Source organism: Passer montanus, unplaced genomic scaffold, assembly GCF_014805655.1.
Source record: "Passer montanus isolate IOZ18808 unplaced genomic scaffold, ASM1480565v1 scaffold10, whole genome shotgun sequence".
Classification (NCBI taxonomy): Eukaryota; Metazoa; Chordata; class Aves; order Passeriformes; family Passeridae; genus Passer; species Passer montanus.
In genome coordinates, this window is record NW_024356505.1 from 1,090,318 (window position 1) to 1,111,124 (window position 20,807).

The 20,807-nt window shown below is 39.3% G+C and overlaps 1 protein-coding gene across 2 annotated transcripts in view; it reads right to left on the minus strand.

The window, feature by feature from the left end:
* The window catches only part of DNAJC13 (DnaJ heat shock protein family (Hsp40) member C13), a 58,286-nt gene that overhangs the window by 2,562 nt on the left and 34,917 nt on the right, over positions 1–20,807 (minus strand). For both annotated transcript variants that reach the window (XM_039705137.1, XM_039705127.1), the window contains 25 exons: positions 20,197–20,242; positions 19,864–20,018; positions 19,088–19,289; positions 18,320–18,435; positions 17,425–17,503; positions 16,727–16,862; positions 15,427–15,611; positions 13,910–13,984; positions 13,606–13,725; positions 12,183–12,362; positions 11,685–11,852; positions 10,965–11,078; positions 10,514–10,630; positions 9,819–9,996; positions 8,706–8,797; positions 8,185–8,284; positions 7,228–7,302; positions 6,949–7,061; positions 6,397–6,566; positions 5,987–6,029; positions 4,839–5,012; positions 3,512–3,691; positions 3,122–3,262; positions 2,532–2,675; positions 1,626–1,725 (listed from right to left, as the gene is read on the minus strand). In XM_039705137.1, coding sequence (XP_039561071.1) covers positions 1,626–1,725; positions 2,532–2,675; positions 3,122–3,262; positions 3,512–3,691; positions 4,839–5,012; positions 5,987–6,029; positions 6,397–6,566; positions 6,949–7,061; positions 7,228–7,302; positions 8,185–8,284; positions 8,706–8,797; positions 9,819–9,996; positions 10,514–10,630; positions 10,965–11,078; positions 11,685–11,852; positions 12,183–12,362; positions 13,606–13,725; positions 13,910–13,984; positions 15,427–15,611; positions 16,727–16,862; positions 17,425–17,503; positions 18,320–18,435; positions 19,088–19,289; positions 19,864–20,018; positions 20,197–20,242 — 3,203 coding nt within the window. The remainder of the gene's footprint in view (positions 1–1,625; positions 1,726–2,531; positions 2,676–3,121; positions 3,263–3,511; positions 3,692–4,838; positions 5,013–5,986; positions 6,030–6,396; positions 6,567–6,948; positions 7,062–7,227; positions 7,303–8,184; positions 8,285–8,705; positions 8,798–9,818; positions 9,997–10,513; positions 10,631–10,964; positions 11,079–11,684; positions 11,853–12,182; positions 12,363–13,605; positions 13,726–13,909; positions 13,985–15,426; positions 15,612–16,726; positions 16,863–17,424; positions 17,504–18,319; positions 18,436–19,087; positions 19,290–19,863; positions 20,019–20,196; positions 20,243–20,807) is intronic.

A 20,807-nucleotide genomic window follows, 5' to 3' on the forward strand; every position in this document is an offset into this window, starting at 1 on the left:
GAAAACTGTATTGCCCCCAGTCTCAAGCCTGACCACATCTGGTATAGTTTCAGTTCTTGGCCAATAATCCGTCAGCATTTTCTTCCTATTCCTAAATTTATAGTATTTATGAAATACCAAGGAAATTCAGTACAAAATGAATAAGTTCCAGTGTTCTTTGTCAAACTGGCATTAAACAATACAAAACCAGAAAACTCCTGTTCAGAGCTAAAGTACAGACTCCTATGTGAAAAAAATGCATCAACTGTCACAATATCTACTCTCAAAATACAAGCAACTACTTCTAGGAGATGTAGTTCCTGACTTGAAAGGCTCTTGCTTCATTGTCTCAAAATACATGCCAGTATCTTGCAGGAAAAACTTTGGCCATCTCATTTATACCTCATTAGTTCAGTTATGCTCAAAAGCTTTACCAAGATTCCTAAACTGGGTTAGATGAGAAAGTTCCATGTGGCACATGGCTGTGTCCACACTGGCTTGTCACAAAGGACTCTAAAACCCCACCTGTGAAGCAAAGCTTTTAAGACCAAGTGTTTGTTCAGCTGATGGCTACTGAGGCGGCAGAAGTTTGGCATAAGTTTGCAGCAATGTCATTATTGCTACAACAGAAAATATTTTATGTGATAGTGATGTTTTGGACTGTGATACTGTGTCTGTCAAGTGCTGCTCAAGTGAAGGAAGAACAGGAGCTCATTTTCAGTGACATAACTCATCTGGGATTATGGCTGCATCATGCAAGGAAGTTCCCTCAGCTGCTAACCTCACTGTGCATACAGTGCACAGCACACACTGCTAAAATGCTCTTCTTCACTATCAGTGGGGCTGGGGTGAATCTGGGGTGCCATTTCATCTTGGTGGCACCAGCAGGGGACCCACCCAAAGGTGCACCACTGCAGCAGTGAAGTGTATGCTGCAAGCTCCATGTACAGGCACGAGGCCACCCTGGCAGGCCACTGATTCAGGCTGCAATATAGCCTCCTACACCAACCTATTATTCCAACAGTACAACTAGAGACCCACCCAAAGGTGCACCACTGCGACAGTGAAGTGTATGCTGCAAGCTCCACATACAGGCACGAGGCCACCCTGGCAGGCCACTGATTCAGGCTGCAACATAGCCTCCTACACCAACCTATTATTCCAACAGTACAACTAGCTGCCTAACCCTACAGTTGTGTAAATTCACACAGCCAACTGATACAGACAGTCTGAGTGATTCTGAAGACAGTTTACATATCCCTCCAACTGTAGACAAACTTATGTTCTAGAACTGAAATAGACTGATCCCGAGAAAGCATGGAAAGCTACTGTCATTCATCTGTCATTCATCAGTTTCAATTACATCTCTGCTCTATCACTACAGAGTACTTGCAAGTCTTGCCAGTGCCCAGATCCTGTTGCTAAGTATGTACAGTAAAGACTATGCAGAGAAAAACATTCTCAACCAGCAGGAAGTTTACCTTTTAGTAAGTGTTTTAAAAACTTACTGTATTTTTACAGCACTGACTGTTCAAACCACGTGATGGCACTAGATCCTGGGGATAAACAGTAACTCCAGAGTCCAGTGTGACAATTAAGTAACAGTTCAGTATTATTCAGGACATAAACAGGAAAAAGTTGCTAACCTGTGAGGTATCCTGATGTTTGTGTATCAGAAATGAACAAGTCGTGTTTCTGATCCTTGAAGGCACTCCACACAGAAGAACGGGACAGAATTTCATTTACCTACAGTATTTGGAGAGGTGACACAGTGAGCAAGTGCCATTTGTCATGTTCCAGGCAAACAAACGCATTTTCTATTGCCAAACCATTCTGAAGGGATTACACCAAAGAACATGGCAGTAGTTCAGGCTGCGATATGGAATTCGTGCACATTTCCAAGGAGGCTTGTTTTTCCATGTGAATTGTACAGCTGAACACAATACTCAAAAGGAGCTATTCAGTAGGTTGACTTTATCCTTTGTCCCCCAGAAAGGTGACAAGGAAAAGCAACCCTAGAAGCAGCCTTGCCACTCACTGACAGCTGAGGGAGAATAGGATCTGTATCTTTTCTGTACTACAGCAAGACACAGACTACTTGGAAGAAAGACCTATTTCCAAGTTTCCTCCCCTTGAGAAAGCTTTCAACAAAAGGGTAAGAGAAAGGCATTAAGAACTAGCACAGTTACTGGGACAAATTTTCTTAAGATACACATCCATAAAGCTGCTGAAGTTATGTATTTATTCCGAAAACAGAGGAGAAATTTACATTTATAACACAAGTTCTCAAGAGTTGTCAGTTAAAGATCACCAGCTCATAGAACATTCTGCACTTGGGATTGGTCTTTATTAGTGGTATTCACATGCATTGAACCAAAGGCTTCTCCACAAGCAAGAGGTGAAGAAATTCCAAACCATGATCATTTTGCAGTTGCAGTGTGCTAACACTTTGGGTGGAATGATGACAGCCAGAAGATTAAACAAGGGATGTTCAGAATTTGGTACACACCTACCAAGTATCAAAGCCCAGATAAGGACTTGTGAGTACTCACCTGTTCCCCATACTGCAGGCTACGAGACATGGATTTCAGAGTCTTAACAATCTGAGCTTTTGTTGCAGATGGGCTCTCCAGGTTCTCAAGACCAACACCTTCAAGCAGCTTCAGAAGATAAGGGACCAAATCTGCTTTCAAAGCCTGCAAACATACCCGAATGAGCTGTCTTAGCACGTACAGGAAGTTCCATACAAAATTTTCAATATCAGTAGCATTAGTGTGAATCAAAAGTGCCAACAGCTATTACTATAAATGCCAAGATGAGTCCAATTTTCCTGAGCTTTCAGGAATACATGAATACAAATAAGAGAAAGCAAAGACACTGTCCAGCAATTCTGCTCTATCTAGGTGTAAATCAGTTGAATTAGTTGGCATTCCACTACACTTTCTCAGTGGACACAACACTACCCTGTGCATTAAACTTCAATGCCCAGGTCACATCCTTGAACAGGTCTGCATTTTAGATAAAAAACTTTTCCAACAAGAAAAGCACATTAGTTAAGTGTGCAGGAGGCTTCCCAGATGCCATTTAAGTTCAACAGTTTAAATATACCACATTTTTTACAGTCTGAGAATGTACTACTTACTTGGGCTACTAAGTCAGTTTGTTCCTTCTGAAACATTCGATTCAGTGTTTCACAGGCTATCCCAACTACATCCGGTCTCTTTTTCATTCCATTCATCAGAGGGCCAATGGTCTCTAGAGATGCCATCGCTCTTACACAAAGCTGTAGAGAGATGAACATCCTGACGACTGTATTTTATGCCACGATTAATGGTTATTGCAGATACGGTCAGCCAACACCATGAATTTCTCAGTGTTTAATCTAGCAATTCTCCATTAATTAGCTATAGGTCCTGCTCACTTGCTACACAGTATTTACAGTTAGAATAATGCCCTTTTAGGAACACTACTAAACAATACAAGTAACTCCAGCTATGCTTTTCTCCCCTCAAGCACTTAAATAATTCAGTACCTCATTGTCTGACAATATGTGCATGACACGAATGGCACTTTTAGGAATGGCATTGTTCTTGTGATTCATAGCCTGGATTATCTTGTGAAGATGACCAAGAGGAGGAACTTGATCAGCCAGCTGAGGCTGGGCACTGAACAGGCACACAGTTGCTGTGGTAATGGTTTCTAAAGTTTCCCCCTGCAGAAAATTTAAAATCAACAGAAAGTGTAACTCAGTAAAGTATCATCATCATAACAACATTTCTCACTTGCTTTGCATTATAATTTTTTTCCCCCTAATGCTTTTATATAATTTTGTTCTCAAACTGTTAAAACAACAAGTTAAGAACAAGATTATCAGCTCCAATAGTGGCAAACATTCACTAGTTCCACAAAGACAGATCACACTGGAATTCCTAAGCACTGTTTCCAGCATATTGAGAATCCAGTATCAGGCTAAGTTGCTTGGTGGAAGCACTGACAGCATGGATGTTTGGCTGACCACCTGAATTCCTAAAGGATTCTGCAGTCTGTGCAGAAGCACTCATCACACCTTGTGTATTCTGCATGCCTCTACAAACTGCTATCACATCTTTGTAATAAAGATGCTTATTCAACATGCTAGTGAGTTTCCATCCTGCAAGTCTAGCACAGAATCTGTGTGAACACCGTTTAAAACTGGCTGATCACCTGAATTCCTAAAGGATGCTACAGTCTGTGCAGAAGCACTTATCACACCTTGGAATTCTGAATGCCTCTACAAACTGCTATCACATCTTCGTAATAAAGATGCTTGTTTTATTCAACATGCTAGTGAATTTCCATCCTGCAAGTCTAGCACAGAATCTGTGTGAACACTGTTTAAAAATGAATTTTTAAACTGTAGCACATTTGCTGTAGTTGTTATACTAACTAAGGTGGCAGCCTTCTGTAAGTCACATAATTTATACCCGAGTAGGAAGATAGTGTTGCAGAAGAACAACAGAAGCCTCAAGAGCAGAAAATTTTTAGGTGGTGTAGAACAAGTACCATTTTTTAGGTTGGTCAGTCATGGAATAATTGAAAGACACTTCATTTGTTAAGCCTCATCTCCAGCACAAAATAAGTCTCTAAGACTTAACTGAACCTACTTCTATGGCTTCAGGGACTTGAAAAACCTTGACTCATGTTCAGAATTTGCCTAAACATTTCAACACACTTTTACAGAGAGTCAGAAAGCAGAAATAAAACCCCATTTATGATGGGAAGAAAGCATGAGAATCTAAGTTAATCAGAAACTAAAATACTAAAAACTTAAGAATGCTAAACAAATTCAAAGCATAGAACCAGAAAAAAAAAAGTCTTACATGGGGGTTATTTTTCTCCAGTAGTTCAGTAAACTTTTCCAACAGTGCAACGAGAAATTCTCTTGGTTTCCGTAAAACCCAGGCCGGCTGGGCAATAAAAATCCTGAGGAAGACTCCCCCCACTGAAAGTTCACCTTCTGCCTCACCATACACCACAGCAAAGTCTTCAGGCAGCTGTTGAATTGTAAAGTAGAAGTTATTGACAAGGGCATTTCAGAGATGTAGAACTGTTTCTCTAAGTGATCAGGGTCACTAACTGTATTCTCTGAAACAGAGCTGAGCTAGACCAATAAACCCTTCATCTTGAAAGAACATGAGGTAAGAAGTGACAGTAGAAAGTGCAGTGCAGGCAGTACCACTACAGCAAACTTTTCTTTTAAAAGAAAGAAAGAAGTTTCAAAGAAATAACTTTTCTTTCAAAGAACACAAGTAACTGAACCTACAACTGCAACAGTGGCAAACCCTAGCTCAAGAGAAGCACCAGCAACAAGGCTGATGATACAACAGCCCTTTCCTTCCTTGCATACTTCAGGGAAAGGTTTCTCACTATCGGTCTAGGGAAGTTTCCAGTTTTCATCTGGATCAAAATAGACATTATGATGTATTTAGAAACTGGCTTAATGTTGAACTAGAGGACTGTTGGGAGGAAGTCATGTCTAGCTTTTCACAGATACTAGGAATTACTACATACTGAAACATCTCATTGATGGGCCTGATGCGAGGGAATGGTTTAAGGACTCAAATATTTTTTGAGACCCAATGACTTACTAAAGTTACTTCACATTTACCAAGAACAAGTTTACTATGGCTGTGTAGTGACAGGATTTTTTCCAGCAAGCCAGTGATGCCTCAGTATTCTCCTTTGTTGCTGACTTTTGATGAGTTTTAGAATGACCTGAACTATCAAAATATTCAGAGTATGCTGACAGTGGTTTTATCTCATTTCAAGCTGCAAGTAGTAACAATAGCATCAATCCAACATTAAACCAGTTATGTTTTCAGTTATGAACAGTTATGTTCACAGCACAGCAGTGAAATCATGTTAGTACATTTAAGAGAAAAGCCTGTTAAGAGTCCAATATAAGCATCTATTATCATGTGGCTTGCAGCCTCCCTGGAAACAGCCAAAGCAGAAACAGTACTTTTACCTTCCAGTTAGTGTCAGGGTTGTCCCTCTGAAGTTTAAAGTGCCTTTAAAAAGAAAGTAAGTTTTAATGAGCAGTAAAAAGAAGCAGTTGTCTTCTCTACTTGACACCTCAATCTCCCTCCATCATTGTGAAGCAGCTCCAGTTTCTAAGTTCCATTCTGTCCCCAGTGTATCCCTCCAAATCCTACAGCAGTGAGCAAATACCTGGACTGTGCACAAACTGCACCTGCATCACTGACTTACTGGTACAGTACACCAACAGTGAACAACTTTATTTCACTGAAGTCTGGCTTGCAAGAATTCTACTTTTTACAGGCAGAGCTCTGTCTTTCAGTTCTTCTACAGCTACTCTGGTTTACTGCCAGAGAGAGTCTCAGTTAAAGATAACTGAGTCAGAAGGTTTCCACATACTCAAGCATCATTTCTCGAACTGTTGTTGATACTCTCTCTCTGGAGCTGTCATTCCAAATTAATTCCGGATTTTCATGGGTTCCCTCAAAGATATGAACAGCAGCTTCAGGGTTGTCTCTCATGGCATCCATGAAGACTCCAGGTAAAAACTTCATTAGTGTGATTCTAACCTAGAAGGGATGAACACAATGACACTTAGTGTATCATATGACAAACTAACCAACAGGACAAACTGACAGAAATAGAAAACTCCACAATGTCCAACTGTCTTTAATGCAGGAATTTTCAAGTGCAAGACCACAACACCACAAAATAAAATAGTGCCCTCATTTCAAATAGCAATAGCCAGTGACACTGAAATCTAGGTCTCTACTGTTAAAGTCATTACAAATGGAAACCAAACTGCTTATACATATTACTGTACATACAACAGCTTCTAGAAGTCTGCTCACAGATTCAAAGTTAAATTATTTTGAAATATTTTTGCTCACCTTTAGAGAGATGCAGGTAATATCAAGAAAGTGTTACAACATGAGCTGTTAAAATTCTTACCTTTGGACCCACCAGCTTATCTGCAGTCATTTTAGCAAAAAGCTCTGCCGTTTGGGCTCGGACCTGTGGATGAGTTGAGTTGCAAAACATATCTAGTAAGTAGATTAAAGCACCTGTAACAAAGAGATAGGGAGCATTCAATTTAGTATATTTTTCTGGTCACAAGTAGTAGAAATTCTCCAATTCCACACTAATTATTTTAAAGGGCAGAGTGGCCACTCTATGCACTTTTCTAAGCCCATTGTTGCAGAAACATTTGCTTTCAGTGTAGTACTGTACCTTTTGCCATGGCCTCTTTAATTATTTTTGTGCTAGATGTCAGAGCATACAAAGTTTCAAGGACAAGCTGCCGACCTGTTGAAATAAAGAGCATTAAGAACGTTGAGTCAGAGAGAATGAAGAAGAGAAGATAAATGTAGCTGATCTTAACAGAAAACTGTATCAAAACTGCAATAAAGCTTCTGAGAATTACAAATTTACAGATTTCTGCCTATACTACATTAGTTAAGGAATGTCAAATCAATCCCACACTCTAATACAGCATAACTTCTTAATTAGATGCTAATTAACTAAATTCCCAGGAATAATTTGTCAATGGAACACTACACAATTCAGAAGTAATCAGAGTACCTACACGTCTTATGTTTCAGGTCACACATTTAACACAAAAAACTTGCCACACACAACATTTTTGTAAACCATTCTCATTAGCTTTGGATATGATAGCCACTAATGTTTAAATCAGCTGACAGAAGTGACTTAGCAGCATATCATAGGGCCTGTGTGATGACAGAGATGGTCTAAATTTTCCATTTGTTTAAAAAACTATTTCTATTCCTGCTTCCTGTCATCTTCTTTAAGAAAAAAGGTGATTCCTGTTTGGTAGCTCTGCTTTTCTTATCTAGAAGAGAATAACTGACAGCTGAAGAATGTTATTAGGACAAGGCATAGAAACACCATGCTTCACTGAGGATGTATTGCAGTACTGTCTTTACTGCTCTCATTAACAGCTCAGCAACTGGATTGGAGCACAGCAACAGCTGGGAAGCCTGAGGAAAGCTTTGTTCCAATATACTGGTGTTCTTACTGTAGCTTCTCTTCATAACCCAGCTCTCTATCCTATAAAGCTAACAAGACCATTGTAACCTAAGACTCAGAGCCAACTTCCTGCATTCTTATAAATTCCTGAGTTAGAAACCCTTTGCCTTGCAAGATGGAGAATCCTACGGTACTTACTTGAAGGTAAGGAATGCAGGAGTGCCAGTAAGTTAGCAAGGACCATTGCCTCAGCAATGTTGTTAACACATTCCTGATTACTTGTTACTATGTTCACTACCTGCAAAAGACCAGAAACAACACTTGATTATACTTCAGCTATTCAGACACTTTTCAGTAAACTCAGTGTATGAAATCAGCCAATTCACTAGCCAACAGAGGTGATACAACATTTTTTCCTGCCACCAAATTTTTTTTTTCAGTGTATGAAATCAGCCATATGAAATCACTGGCCAACAGAGGTGATACAACATTTTTTCCTGCCACCAAATTTTTTTTGTCTCTTCAGGCAAGAAGGACACAAAGACAAAGGCATGACACATGTTCCTCCAAGGAGGAACTGACACCTTGGAACCCCAATCTTAGTATTTTTTAGATGTTACTCTAACAGCTACACAATCAGGGTTGTTTATGGTGATTATGTAAAGCATCCAGACAGTGAGGGTGGGAGTTTGTGGGGGTTGGTTTGTTGAGTTTTTTACCTCCAGAGCCAACTGCTGCACCAGGCCAGCTCCATGAACACGCAGAAGGGAGAATATCAACTTAAAGTGCCCTATGCATTCACACTCAGAACCTGCAAGAGACCAAAGAAGTTACTCTCCTGCTAGCCAAAGCATTCACTAAAGGCAAACTCCCACACCCATATTTCACTATACAGAGAGGTGTTAAAGATTACACAGCTGTACATAGTCTGCCACAGAAGTTTTAATAGCTCATACAGGACAGCACCTGCTGCAGAGTTAGAAAATTATGAACTCCTCTCTATTAATCTAGCTTCCATAGAATTTCAGGTCAACGATATTTCAAAAACAGAGGGTAACTCCCCACTCCAAGGAAAGTGACTGATGTAGTTCTTGGACTACCCAGTTACTTGCATTCTTACAAAACAACAAAACAAATTCCATAATTTCACTCATCATTGACTATCAAAATCTATTGTCTCCAAATACACTTGCCCTTTCCCAGCTCAGAGCAGGGATGTTATCTCCAGCAGGAGCAGCTGCCTTCAGTTCATAATTGCAAACACAGAGAACATCCCAACCAGATATGGTTTGCTTTTAGAAGTAGGAAAACATCCTAATCATTTGTCTCAGGCTGTTCCAGTCTGTACATTGATGTCTGCTCATTAAATTTTGCTGACAACTCTCAAGAGCATCTTCTCCTCTTGCTTTACAACCCTAACACATGTGCCATTTAGGTGTTTACTAGCACAAAGTAGTCAGGTCAAGAAGGATTTTTTGATGCAAGGAAGTTCTAAAATCAATTGAAGATACTTTGAAGGATTACAGAAAGTTTCTTTCAAGAGGTTTAAGTCTTCCTAGCAACGTCAGGATTGAATTACATTTAAAACCTTATGATTCAGACATGAAAACAGATAAGGCTTGAGTTTAACCCAAAATTTTGCTGCATTTACTGACAGTGATCTCCAGGTAAGGAAAAAAAACAGCAAGCTTATACAGCTTACCAACAATGTTTAAGTCTGTCAGCAAGTAAAAGGAGATTCCTTCTCACTGGAAGATACAGACCACAGAGGTTCAGAATTTTTAGGGGTGCCCACAGAAGAGTATACTGGGGCAGTTCAGTTTTAAGCCTACCTGGGTTGTGTTTGATGACATTTCTCAGAGCCTCCAGGGCCATTTCAACTCTCCGTAAGCGATCTCCATGTTGATTGGACTCTACTTTCCCAGTCTGAGTTATCGCCATGAGCGTATGAAGGTACTGTGCTTGTGAGCCTACGTAATCCAAGAGGCTGGCAGCAAATGCTTTAGGAAGCTTTGAAGTAGAGATGACAGCATTTTTAGCTGTGTGGTGCAACAGTACCCACAGTAGAAGAAAATGTATCCAAGTAACTTCTCCATTTCACATATTCCTTTCTTCCAGACGGGCAGATTTTTTCTAAGATCACCATAACATCTGGATCACATTACACCCTATTTCTATCTAAACATACACTGAAAAAGCTGCCACTACTGCAACAGGTGTGTGTTTGCCCATACATAGAGATTGACTCTAAAGCCAACAGGCACATCCTGGAATTACTGAATCAACCCAAGTGTCTGCATCACAAGCCTGTGTAGAGAAGTCATTCAGACATCTGAAGTGCACATCTTTATGACAGACTTGGTCTTTTAATTTATTCCGCTCGAGTAAAAAGCTTTCTCATAACATGTTGATCTTTCCATAACATTTTCTATTTCCTCCATTCTGTTTGCACTGACAGATAGATAAATAGGAAGAATTAGCATTCCAAACACTAGTTTTAACAGAAAAAAAATTAGCTACATCTCACCTCTAGTTGGAAAGTAGGGACCTCATTGTAGACTCTAACAAAAACCTCTCCCACAATAAGTTCCTTTGCATGGTCACTGAAGACAAAGTCAGATCCATAACTCTTGTCACAATCACCCTTTAAAGCAGAGATAAGCAGAACAAGCTCAGACAGAAAATAATCTTGTAGAAAGTGTAATGCTATAATCCAATAATGAAATAGGCAATACTTGAACAGAAAACTTAATACTTCAGCAAGTCAGAAGCTCAGACTGAAACTTAACACAAAATGAACAAGCAAGATCTTAGGGGTTTTGTTTTCTTTTATAAACTGGAATGAACAAAGTGACTTTGGAGTAGACAACAATGGATGCTTGTATTAACCATACAATTGCATCCCAAGAAGATATAGCAAAACACAAAACAGTTTTTTAAAAAAATAGTACTGGGATGTAAAGTAAAGAGTATCTTACTCTCTTAATCATGCTTTCCTGCTGAGATTCCAAAAACTCAAGTAATTCAGCTCGTGTCCCATTGTTCCAGATCAAGTAGGGGTTCTCTGTGTTACTGTTAAGCATCTTCAGAGTCTAAGAAAAGGAATTTACACGATGTAACACATTTACAACAGTTCTGGATCGTTATGCACAGTAATCAGCATTTTTCATGGTATCAGTAAATCCAATCTCATTAACAGCTAGACTGATTACACAAGCAAGTTTAAAGTATGAAACTTCCCATATTAGAAAAACAGTATGTGCAAGTTATGTGGTAAAATCTAAATTTTAGTTCTCTTTATTCTGCTCTAAGACACACTTCAGATTCTCCATCCATTTTTGACAGTGAGCAGCAACTACCTACAGTATCTCTTTACAGATTACTTCCCTGGCACCACTCTTAAAGAGTTAAGTTTAACCTTTGCCCTCCATCATCATGATGTCCTTAAGCCTTGAACAATTAACTTCATTTTTTTTCTTCCTGTATTTTTTTGAAAATATTAGTCTATAAAGCACTGTTCCTGTCCATAGTGTTTGAGGCTGAACCAGCTTGTTTTCCCTGCAGTTACCTCAACTACAAATAAAAATCACACTGCTGTTCTTAGTATCAAGTTGGTCTAAGAGACCTCAGTGTTTTAGAAGTGATCAGCTACTCCTCTTACAAAGCACTAGAGAAAGTTTTGGCCAACAGATGCTTACCTCAGTAGGACTGACCACAGCAAGTTTTCTTGCAATGTAGGGTGTCAACATTCCAGCCAAGCTTTTCCTGATCGCTGGGTTTTCAGGAGTAGCTTGTTCATCAGGAAGATACCCTCCAAGGCGACTCAGAGCCAGAAGACTGAGTTTAGCAAGGCTATTTGCCACCTCCTGAAAAAGAGGGAGACATTTTGAGAAAACCTAGAGCTTTCTTCTGATAGCAAAAATTTACTTTTATAGTGTTTGATATAGGTTACAAGTGTCTTGCATGAAGTCCATTAGAAATCACAGGCTTTGGAAGCTTTAACAGTTGAATGCTTTAAAAAAAACCAAACCAACTCAGAGTATTCATCACTATACAAAAATTCCCTTCCAAAACTCTGTTAATGTTACTCTTCATGCTATTCAATGATTGTAACAAATATTTGAATACACTTGGTCTCTTACTAAGAGATGGAAAATAACAGCCACTCATTGTTGACAACACCTCAGCAACAATACCTGGTGGTTTGAATCTTCACTTTTCTGAATCCCGCTCTCCTCCAGTGTATAGTCATAGTTGAAGAGGTAACCCAGTAAGTACCACAGAACTCCAGCTTGGAATAAATGTGTTTGTAGCCAGTAATCTAAGGCAAAGGAGCTAACACACTCTACTCCTAAAGCAGCTACTCGTGGTATAGTCTGAGGGGAGAAAAAAGAAGTTTGCCTTAATGACTGTAACCAAAGAATGCCAACTGGTTTCTGTACCAAAGATTTAAAATCCAAAACATGCTAATTCTGCAGTACTATCCAAGCAGCCCAGAGACAAAAATGAAGTGCATATAATTTCTGCAGGTGTAGTACTGGTAACCAACAACACGGCTAATTGGTCAGCATCTTTCAAAGGAAAGAGTACTTGAATAGTTATTTCATATGATTAGAATGAAGCACTGATGAACTGCTGGAAAAGCAATTCAAAACTGTGGCAGAGATTGACAGGTGAGTTTTTTTATGGCAACACATGTGTCCTGCAGAGACTAAATAACAGACAAGCATATACAGTCAATTACTAGAATCTGGTTTTAGTCTCTTGTTTTCACACACCCCACATGAAAAGTTAAAGACAACCTTTCTTAATTCAGACAAAATTAATATTTTTTATAATATGAGGCAAGTTCAAAAGAGCTAAATGGCAAAAAAACTTCTTAAATACTGTTCCCAGAGTTTATGCTGACTGTAGAGTCTATCTGCTTATGCAAGACCTAGTTGTAGTACTTTTACTGGCTGATTAGGTACAGTAAGCCAAGCTGTCCGATGTGTCAGTTAAAAGGCAAAAGCAGCTGAATCTTTAGAGTGGCTGCAGTTTAAATGGATTCAAATACATGGTGTGGTAACAAGGCAGTTGAATTCTGTATCTCATTATTTGCTGGGATCTTACAGAAGGGTTTGACCAGGCACTGCAACTATGAGGAAAGGCTGAGAGAATTTGGTTTGTTCAGCCTAGAAAAGGGAAGGCTTCAAGGTGACCTAATTGGGCCCTCAAGTACCTGGGAGCCTGCACAAAAGGAGAGGGACTATTTATAACTGTACAGAGTGACAAGATAAGGGGAAAAGCCTTCAAACAGAGAGAGTAGGTTTAGATCAGATATTAGGAAGTATTCTTTACTGTGAGGGTGATGAGGCACTGAAACAGGTTGCCCAGAGAAACAGGATGCCCCATCCCCAGCAGTGCTCAAGGCCAGCTTGGATGCAGGTCTAGGCAACTTGGTCTAGTGAAAGGTGTTCCTGCCCATGGCAGGAGAATTGGAATTAGATGAACTCAATGTCTCTTCCAACACAAACCATTCTATGATTCTATGACCGTCATATCTGCCCAAAACCCAGAATATTGCCCTAAACATTTAACAGTTAAACACCCACTTGGACAAGCAAATGGAGCACTCACCTTGCCATAATACAGTAGTCTACAGAGGTCCTTAATTATGTTAGGCATTTCTGTAATCTTCTCTCTGCATTCCTCAAACTGAGCTGCAACACTATAACACTTACTAATGTATCCACATACCTACAAAACACAATATTGTATTGGTTCCAAGAGGAGGAAAAAATGCATGGGTACAGTACTAGATCAATGTTTTTATTATCTATACACACACATTTGTGTTTATTATCATATTATACATACATATACACAATGCAGTCTTCTGAGAAGACCATACACTCAGTTAAAGCTGCTGCTTTAAACTCACCTGTACAGACATATCATCTGGCTTGCTAGAACGAGTCAAGACTGCTACACAGCGATTAAATGCTTCTTGCAATACCTGGGAGGATTGGATGGTGCACAAATTCAGTCACAACAAAAAGAGCTAAAAGCCAGCAAAACCAAAACATTAGCTGGTAAAGTCATTTTTAATGGTTGAAAGGAAACATTTGACATAAATCTGCTGCTTGCATAAATGGTTTGTAGTGCAAAATTCCTTGCAAGTGCTAGTAATAACCTTTGATGCTTTAAGAGCTGACAGTCTTCTCACATGTGAGCTAATACCTCAGTCAGTGCACAGATGACACCAAGTTGTGTGGGAGTGTGGATCCTGCAGGGCAGGAAGGCTCTTCAGAGGGATCTGGATAAGCTGGACCAATGGACCAAGGCCAGCTGTGTAAGGTTCAACAAGGTGAAGTGCTGGATCTGGCACTTGGGTCACAACAACCCCATGCAGTACTACAGGCTGGGGGCAGAGTGGCTGGAAAGTTGCCTGGCAGAAGAGGACCTGGCGGTGCTGCTCAACAGCTGCTGAATATGAGCCAGGGTGTGCCCAGGAGGCCAAGAAGGCCAATGGCAACCTGGCCTGGTGCCATTGGTTGCAACAGTGTGATGTTGCTGAACCAGCGCAGTGATTGTCTCCCTGTACTCAGCACTGGTGAGGCTGCACCTTGAATGCTGTGTTCATTTTTGGGCCCCTCTTTACAAGAAAGACATTGAGGTGCTGAAGCACGTCCAGAGAAGAACAATAGAGCTGGGGAAGGTTCTGGAGTACAAATCTGATAAGGAGCAGCTGAGGCAGTAGGGGTTGTTTAGCCTTGAGAAAAGAAGGCTAAGGAGAGACCTTATCACTCTCTACAAGCACCTGAAAGGAGGCTGTAGCAAGGTGGGGATTGGTCTCTTCTCCCAAGAAACAAGAGACAGGACAAGGGGAAATGGCCTCATGTTGTGCTGGGAAAGGTTTAGATTGCATATTAGAAGAAACTTCTTCACTGAAAGGGTGGTCAAGCACTGGAATAGGCTGTCAAGGGAAGCAGCTGAGTTGTCATCCCTGAAGGTAATTAATCAGGATATGATTTAGTGGGACTTGTCAGTGTTGGGATTAACAGTTGCACTCTCTGATCTTCAGCATCTTTTCCAACCTATATGGTTCTAATACGGTAAAATGTACAATGAAAAGGTCTTCTGCTCGAGTGACTTATTCACATTTATCTATTTTTTCACATAAAAAATGCATTGGTTCTGTAAAGGAGCAGAGAAACTTTGTATGTAGCTTGTTTATCCACAGTTCAATAGACAAGCCTAGGTTCAGAAAAGGGTGCACTCTGCAAGATGTTTTTCCTACTGTATCCAGAATATCTGAGATGTTAAGAGTAACAGGTGTCTCAGGACCAAAAGTGACTCTCAATTACATCTGATTCCCAGGTATTGAGGATCTAAGATTTCTAGCTATGGAAAAGTTAGACTAAAAACATGCATTTCAACACATTTCTTTACATTTACCTCAATTCCACTTTCTCTCCTCAGTTCTTCTGCATTTAATGCTGAACAACTGACAGTATGAAAAGCAAGTTCTGTAGCAGCAGGCAACAGTGGAGATTCTTTGGAAAACAGAAGGTCATCTGATGTTTCAATGGTAATGGTCTTTATCAGCATAGGATAGCCTGCATACTTGTAAGGTTTCAAATCTGAAAGAGGAAAAAAAAGTCCAAGTTTATGTATATGCACAGTCCAAGCAATTTAAGCCACCACAAAATTAGTGGTGTGAGATACGTAAGATATAAGGACTAGGAAAGGAAGCCAAACACCCGGGAAATCTGGAATAAGACTGAGCAGCCCACACAATCTTAACTCCTCATCACATAGAACTGCTTATGCTAGAAGCTAATAGAGCTTCACAGGAAGAACTCATTTAAGATCAAAAAGGTTTATCTCCAGCTCAGTAAGTCCCCACGCTCAAAGCCTTTCAACAATGCTTGTCTCTCTCCAGAGAAACTCAAGTATAGCTTGGTCTCCGTCTTGGGCCAGGACTGACTAACAATAAGCTTATAAGGACCTTGTCCAGTTTGACACAACAATTTTAAGTTTCAAATTGCATCTTTCATTACTGTAGAATGCATAATTTCATTTTTCATACAGAGCCAACTGCAAGGCAACACTTAAAGTCTATACCAATGCTGTCCCTAGCTCCACGTAACTGACAGGACTATGATTGCATTTGAGGTTCTTAGTTTATCATTATAATGTAACACTTAAACAGCAAAACACTGTTGCCTCTGCAAGACTTTGAATGGCAGCAGCTACCAGCCTGGGACTGTAGCTGGAGCCAAGTGTTAGGGTGCTCTAGCTACCCCTCTTTCCCAATTGAGCAATGAGATACGTCATGTTGCAGCACACTCACCCAAGGACTCTTAACACTGGTCAGAATTCCTGCAAGAATGCATCATGTGGCTACAGACAATGAGCCAGTCTCACGTATAATTAGCATCTGGGAGACTGAGTACTAGTGAGGATTTTTCTGCTCAGACAGAATTCTCCGTACAGAGGAGGATTCAAATTGATTAGTATTGGAGCAGCGCACTTCAAAGAGCTATTCATGCTGTTTTGAATTAAGTTTTATTGCAGATTAGTTTATTTCATGGAAGAAAAGGTCCTAATTTGAAGCCCTATATCATAGATACATAATGCTGTGGCAAGTCAGAAACCAGATCAACAGAGCACAGACTAAAGAAGAGAGGAGATTAAAGCTGACTGAAATGACTACTAAATAAATGAACATAAAACACTGAGGCAGCATGTTTACCTTCCTTATGCCTGTTGAAGAGGATGCTTTGAGTTTTCAAGATCAAAATTATGTTTTCTGGATCTGGCCCATCTATCACCTTGGCAGACTTTGTGCACAGAAACTCATATGCTTTATTAACTTTTTCAAACATATCCTGCCAATAAGGAGAAACAGCTGTAAGTGTTGTTAAGAACACTTTAAATTACCAGAGCATCAGTATAAGTGCAAGTAAAATAAAGCATTTCAGGTTACCAGCAACAGCACTAGCTTTGCTGCCTCACTGCACTTCAGGAAATACTCCAAACACTGGTTGATAGATTAGTTTTCTTTTGTCTCCTGAACTCTGTCCTAGGCAAGAGACTTTAAGTCAATCATAGTATGACAAAAGCAGTAAGACTGTGAGAATGGGCAAACCCAGTCTCTGAAAGGGAAAAAAATAGCTTGTTTAGGTCCTGTGTAACTCTCTAAACAAGAACATTTTGAGACGTGAGTCCGATCTGACTACACCAGTTTACTGTAGAAATCCTTAATCCTTGAATGGTATTAATTATATTATTAATCTCTAGCATTAATGAATCTTTATTTTATAATTCACCTAGAGCATAGCTTTTAAAAGGAAGAAAGACAAATCAAGTGTGCATTTCAAAATACTTAACATACGTAAGAGCTGAATATGTTCCCATTTTATTAACACCATAAATTTGTGCTGTACATACCCTGCCTTCTGGATTCTTGTCTGGGTGGTATTTTTGAGCCAGCCTGAAATAGGCTTTCCTGATCTTACTTTCATCATTTCTGCAATAAAACAAGTTCCATCAATTACACTTAATAACAAAAAAAACCCTAAAACAACAAAACCAGCAAAACCAGCCTGGGGTTCTGAAAACAGTACTAAGTGCAATTGAGTGAAAACTACAAAGCTCTCCTATTTCCATTTTAAAACCCTGCTTCATCATCTTACACTGAATGGGGGGTAATTGTGTGGTCACAATAAGAAGAAATTTTGAAGATTGAAAGTATTTTAATACTTTCAAGGTGCTCAAAGTCCCTCAATATTATAAATGAAGTATCCAAATGAGCTACAAGTGTTGAAAGTTAGTATTTCACCATTTGCAGTTAAGTGCACTGGTCTTGAAGGATAAACAAACTGCTATTGGTTCACTTCTAGAGACCTGAAGTCAGAAACCAGTGGCAAGACAGGACATAAAAAATTCTAAGGGTATAATCACCAAGAAAAAGGGCAATATGGGGGAGGGAGAAGGATGATTACAGAAAAAAGCTCCTCTGAACATATTCAAGTTCTGCTATATTCTTTGCTCACTATGGTTAAAGCTTGTCCTTTAAAAGAGGAAAGCTCAGAGCATTCTTTTCCCCATTTTCAGCTTATCTAAACACTTTAACAATTGTTTTCTCAAACACTGGAATTGTACTTCCAAGCTTTGTTTCTTTTTAGTGAAGCAATCCTTCACTGTGAAAGAAGCAGGTGCTACACGTGACCAAGCCGGTACCACTAACTCCTTCCAAGTACCGAGATATGAAACTTCAGTTTGCTCAGTGCATGGAGTTTATACAAAAGTATTTATACAACTTTAAATCCTGAAGACAACTTACTGGCCTTGTCCTCTGGGTAGGTTAAGAACTTCATAAGCATCATCTATTGACATGGTAGGTGGCTTCTTCTCCACCTCCTTCTTCCAGGCTTCTAGGGTATCTTTCAACAGTTTAACCTCAAGAATTACAATTTATTAGTATTTTATTTATGCTGACACCAGTATACATTATTTTTAATAAAATGCTGTTTTACTAATGAATCCTGTATTTTATTCAAGGTAAAAGCACCTTGAAATTAAAATGACTATCTAAGAGTCAAACTGGAAGATGGAGAACCACATAAATAAGACCTCAAAAGCACCTCAAATCTACTAAAAAACTGAAAAGCTGCATTAATAAATAAAGCGGCTTAGACAGATCTAGTCTATAGCCTTGTATCAAAAAGATCTCCTCAGTTAATGTACTGACATGCTAGCGAGTTTTTTTGCAGCATGGACAAATAAGAACCCCAAAGTCATGACTTCCATTCCCTCTCTCTGCCCCCAAAATAAGATTCACTCTCTCTGAAGTTTCTTGGATACTTGATTTTGTTATTTAAGTAGTCACCACAAGAAGGATACACTTATGAGGTTGCTATGTGAAAAGAACACTAAGCTGCTTGAAGATAAAGTATGGTTTAATGTATTTACTTGTGGGCCAAAATTCACAATAAAGGAATTACTTGCAACAAACCTAGCACTTGATTTTGTTAATATTTTAGGGTTTTTTATTAACTTTTAGGACTGAAAGATCAAGAACTAAATGAATCCTAAAATGCTTTTTACTTACTGGATCTTTAATTGGCCAGTCTGGAAATCTGAGTGTATCACAAAGATGCTTGAGGTAATAAATGTTACAGAACAGCTCATTTTCCAGTTGGGGATAGTTGATAACAGGGATGGGACAGTATTGGTAGAGGGCTCTTGTATTGCTTTGAAGACGAGGAGTAAAGTCAGCAAGATGAGCAGCAATCTTCTCGATCATTAGGCGCCTAAAAGTTAGAAAGTTTAGTTTAACACTTGCCCAGCAGTCCTTAATCCTCACTCACAAGTGTGTTCAATGATTTCTTCTGAAAAGGTTTTCCTTAGAAATAGGACTCTGTCCTATTCTATTAGAGACCTATTTAAACACCATGAAAATTAGTGTATTAAAAACAATTAAAAGTAATATTTTACCTTTCTCAACACATCTTTACTTTCTGCAAGGCCCTAATATGTATTGGAATATTAGGGGTATATTACAGAGATGGGCGTTGGTAATAAAAAAGTACATATAAATGAGTAAGCATAAAACACTTAACATACATGATAAAGTCTCCATTCAGAGAAGTAACTTACTCAAGACATTAAGGGAAATATTCCCCTTCCCACTGCCAATTCTGCTCTCCCTTGCACTGGTTATTTATTGTTGAAGCAGACTGCAATGCAGGACATTGCCCTTGCAGAAGGCAAACAAGAGGAAGCCATGGAATCCAGGTATTTTTAGCTTTCTTTAAGAACGTCAAATACCTCTTCAAGACAACCTGTAGTTCAGATTTATTTGTCCCTCTGACAGAAAACAGTTACCTCATTTCATTGCTCCAAATTGCCTCTGGCGTGTCAAATTCTCCAAGGAAAATCTCAGAAAATTTTTCTGGTTCATAGTTTTCTAAATAACACACCATTGCTTCAGGAAGAATATGTCCAAGTATACTTCTTTGAACTATATCTTGACTTTTTGTCTACAGAAGAGATCATATGGTCATCTCAAAGTTAATTGAATTCTGTCTTGCTAACTAATTTGATACCTAAAAACTCTCCCCCCTTTCCCTTATAATAGTTAAATTCTAGTTAAAACATCTACAGGTAGTTTGCAAAACTATTTGAAAACAGAGGTAGTTACTGATGCAATCTACTCACTTCTTCAGACTTGAAAGCTTGTTTTGTATGTGTGTATTTCAAAAACCTAGAAGAAAAACCGCAGTTATTTTCTTTTTGTTTGATACTTAGGTACCCTTGAATAGTAACAGACCAACACAGTCCAGACGGCAGGTATTGCACATTTGCTTTCAGACAAAAGAGTAATTGCAACATTTGTAAGAATTTATGTACTCAGCTCACTAAATCCTTGGGAACTCCACCCAGTTAAGCACTCCCGTGTTATAAGGGCTGCCTTATGTGCATCATTTCAGTTTGAAAGTCTTACTCCTGAAAGCTGGTTTTCTACACCCACACAAAAAGATGCTGATAGAGACACAGACAACCTCTGCACTGTTAGATCATCACTGCAGGGATGAAACAGGATGATTTTAGATTAAGTGCTGACAGTTCTATTACACCAGAGTCATCATGGAAGCATGCAATCATTGCCTAATGCATTTCACTGTCCAAGAGACTTAAATGGAATTGTAGGACAGCTTTTTATGAACTATTGCACTTAGAAAAAAAGTACTGACAAGAATAGCAGTAGCCACCTGCATATGCAGTGCATTATCAGGCAGTACAGACTGATTTAACTGTTTTAAGCTTCA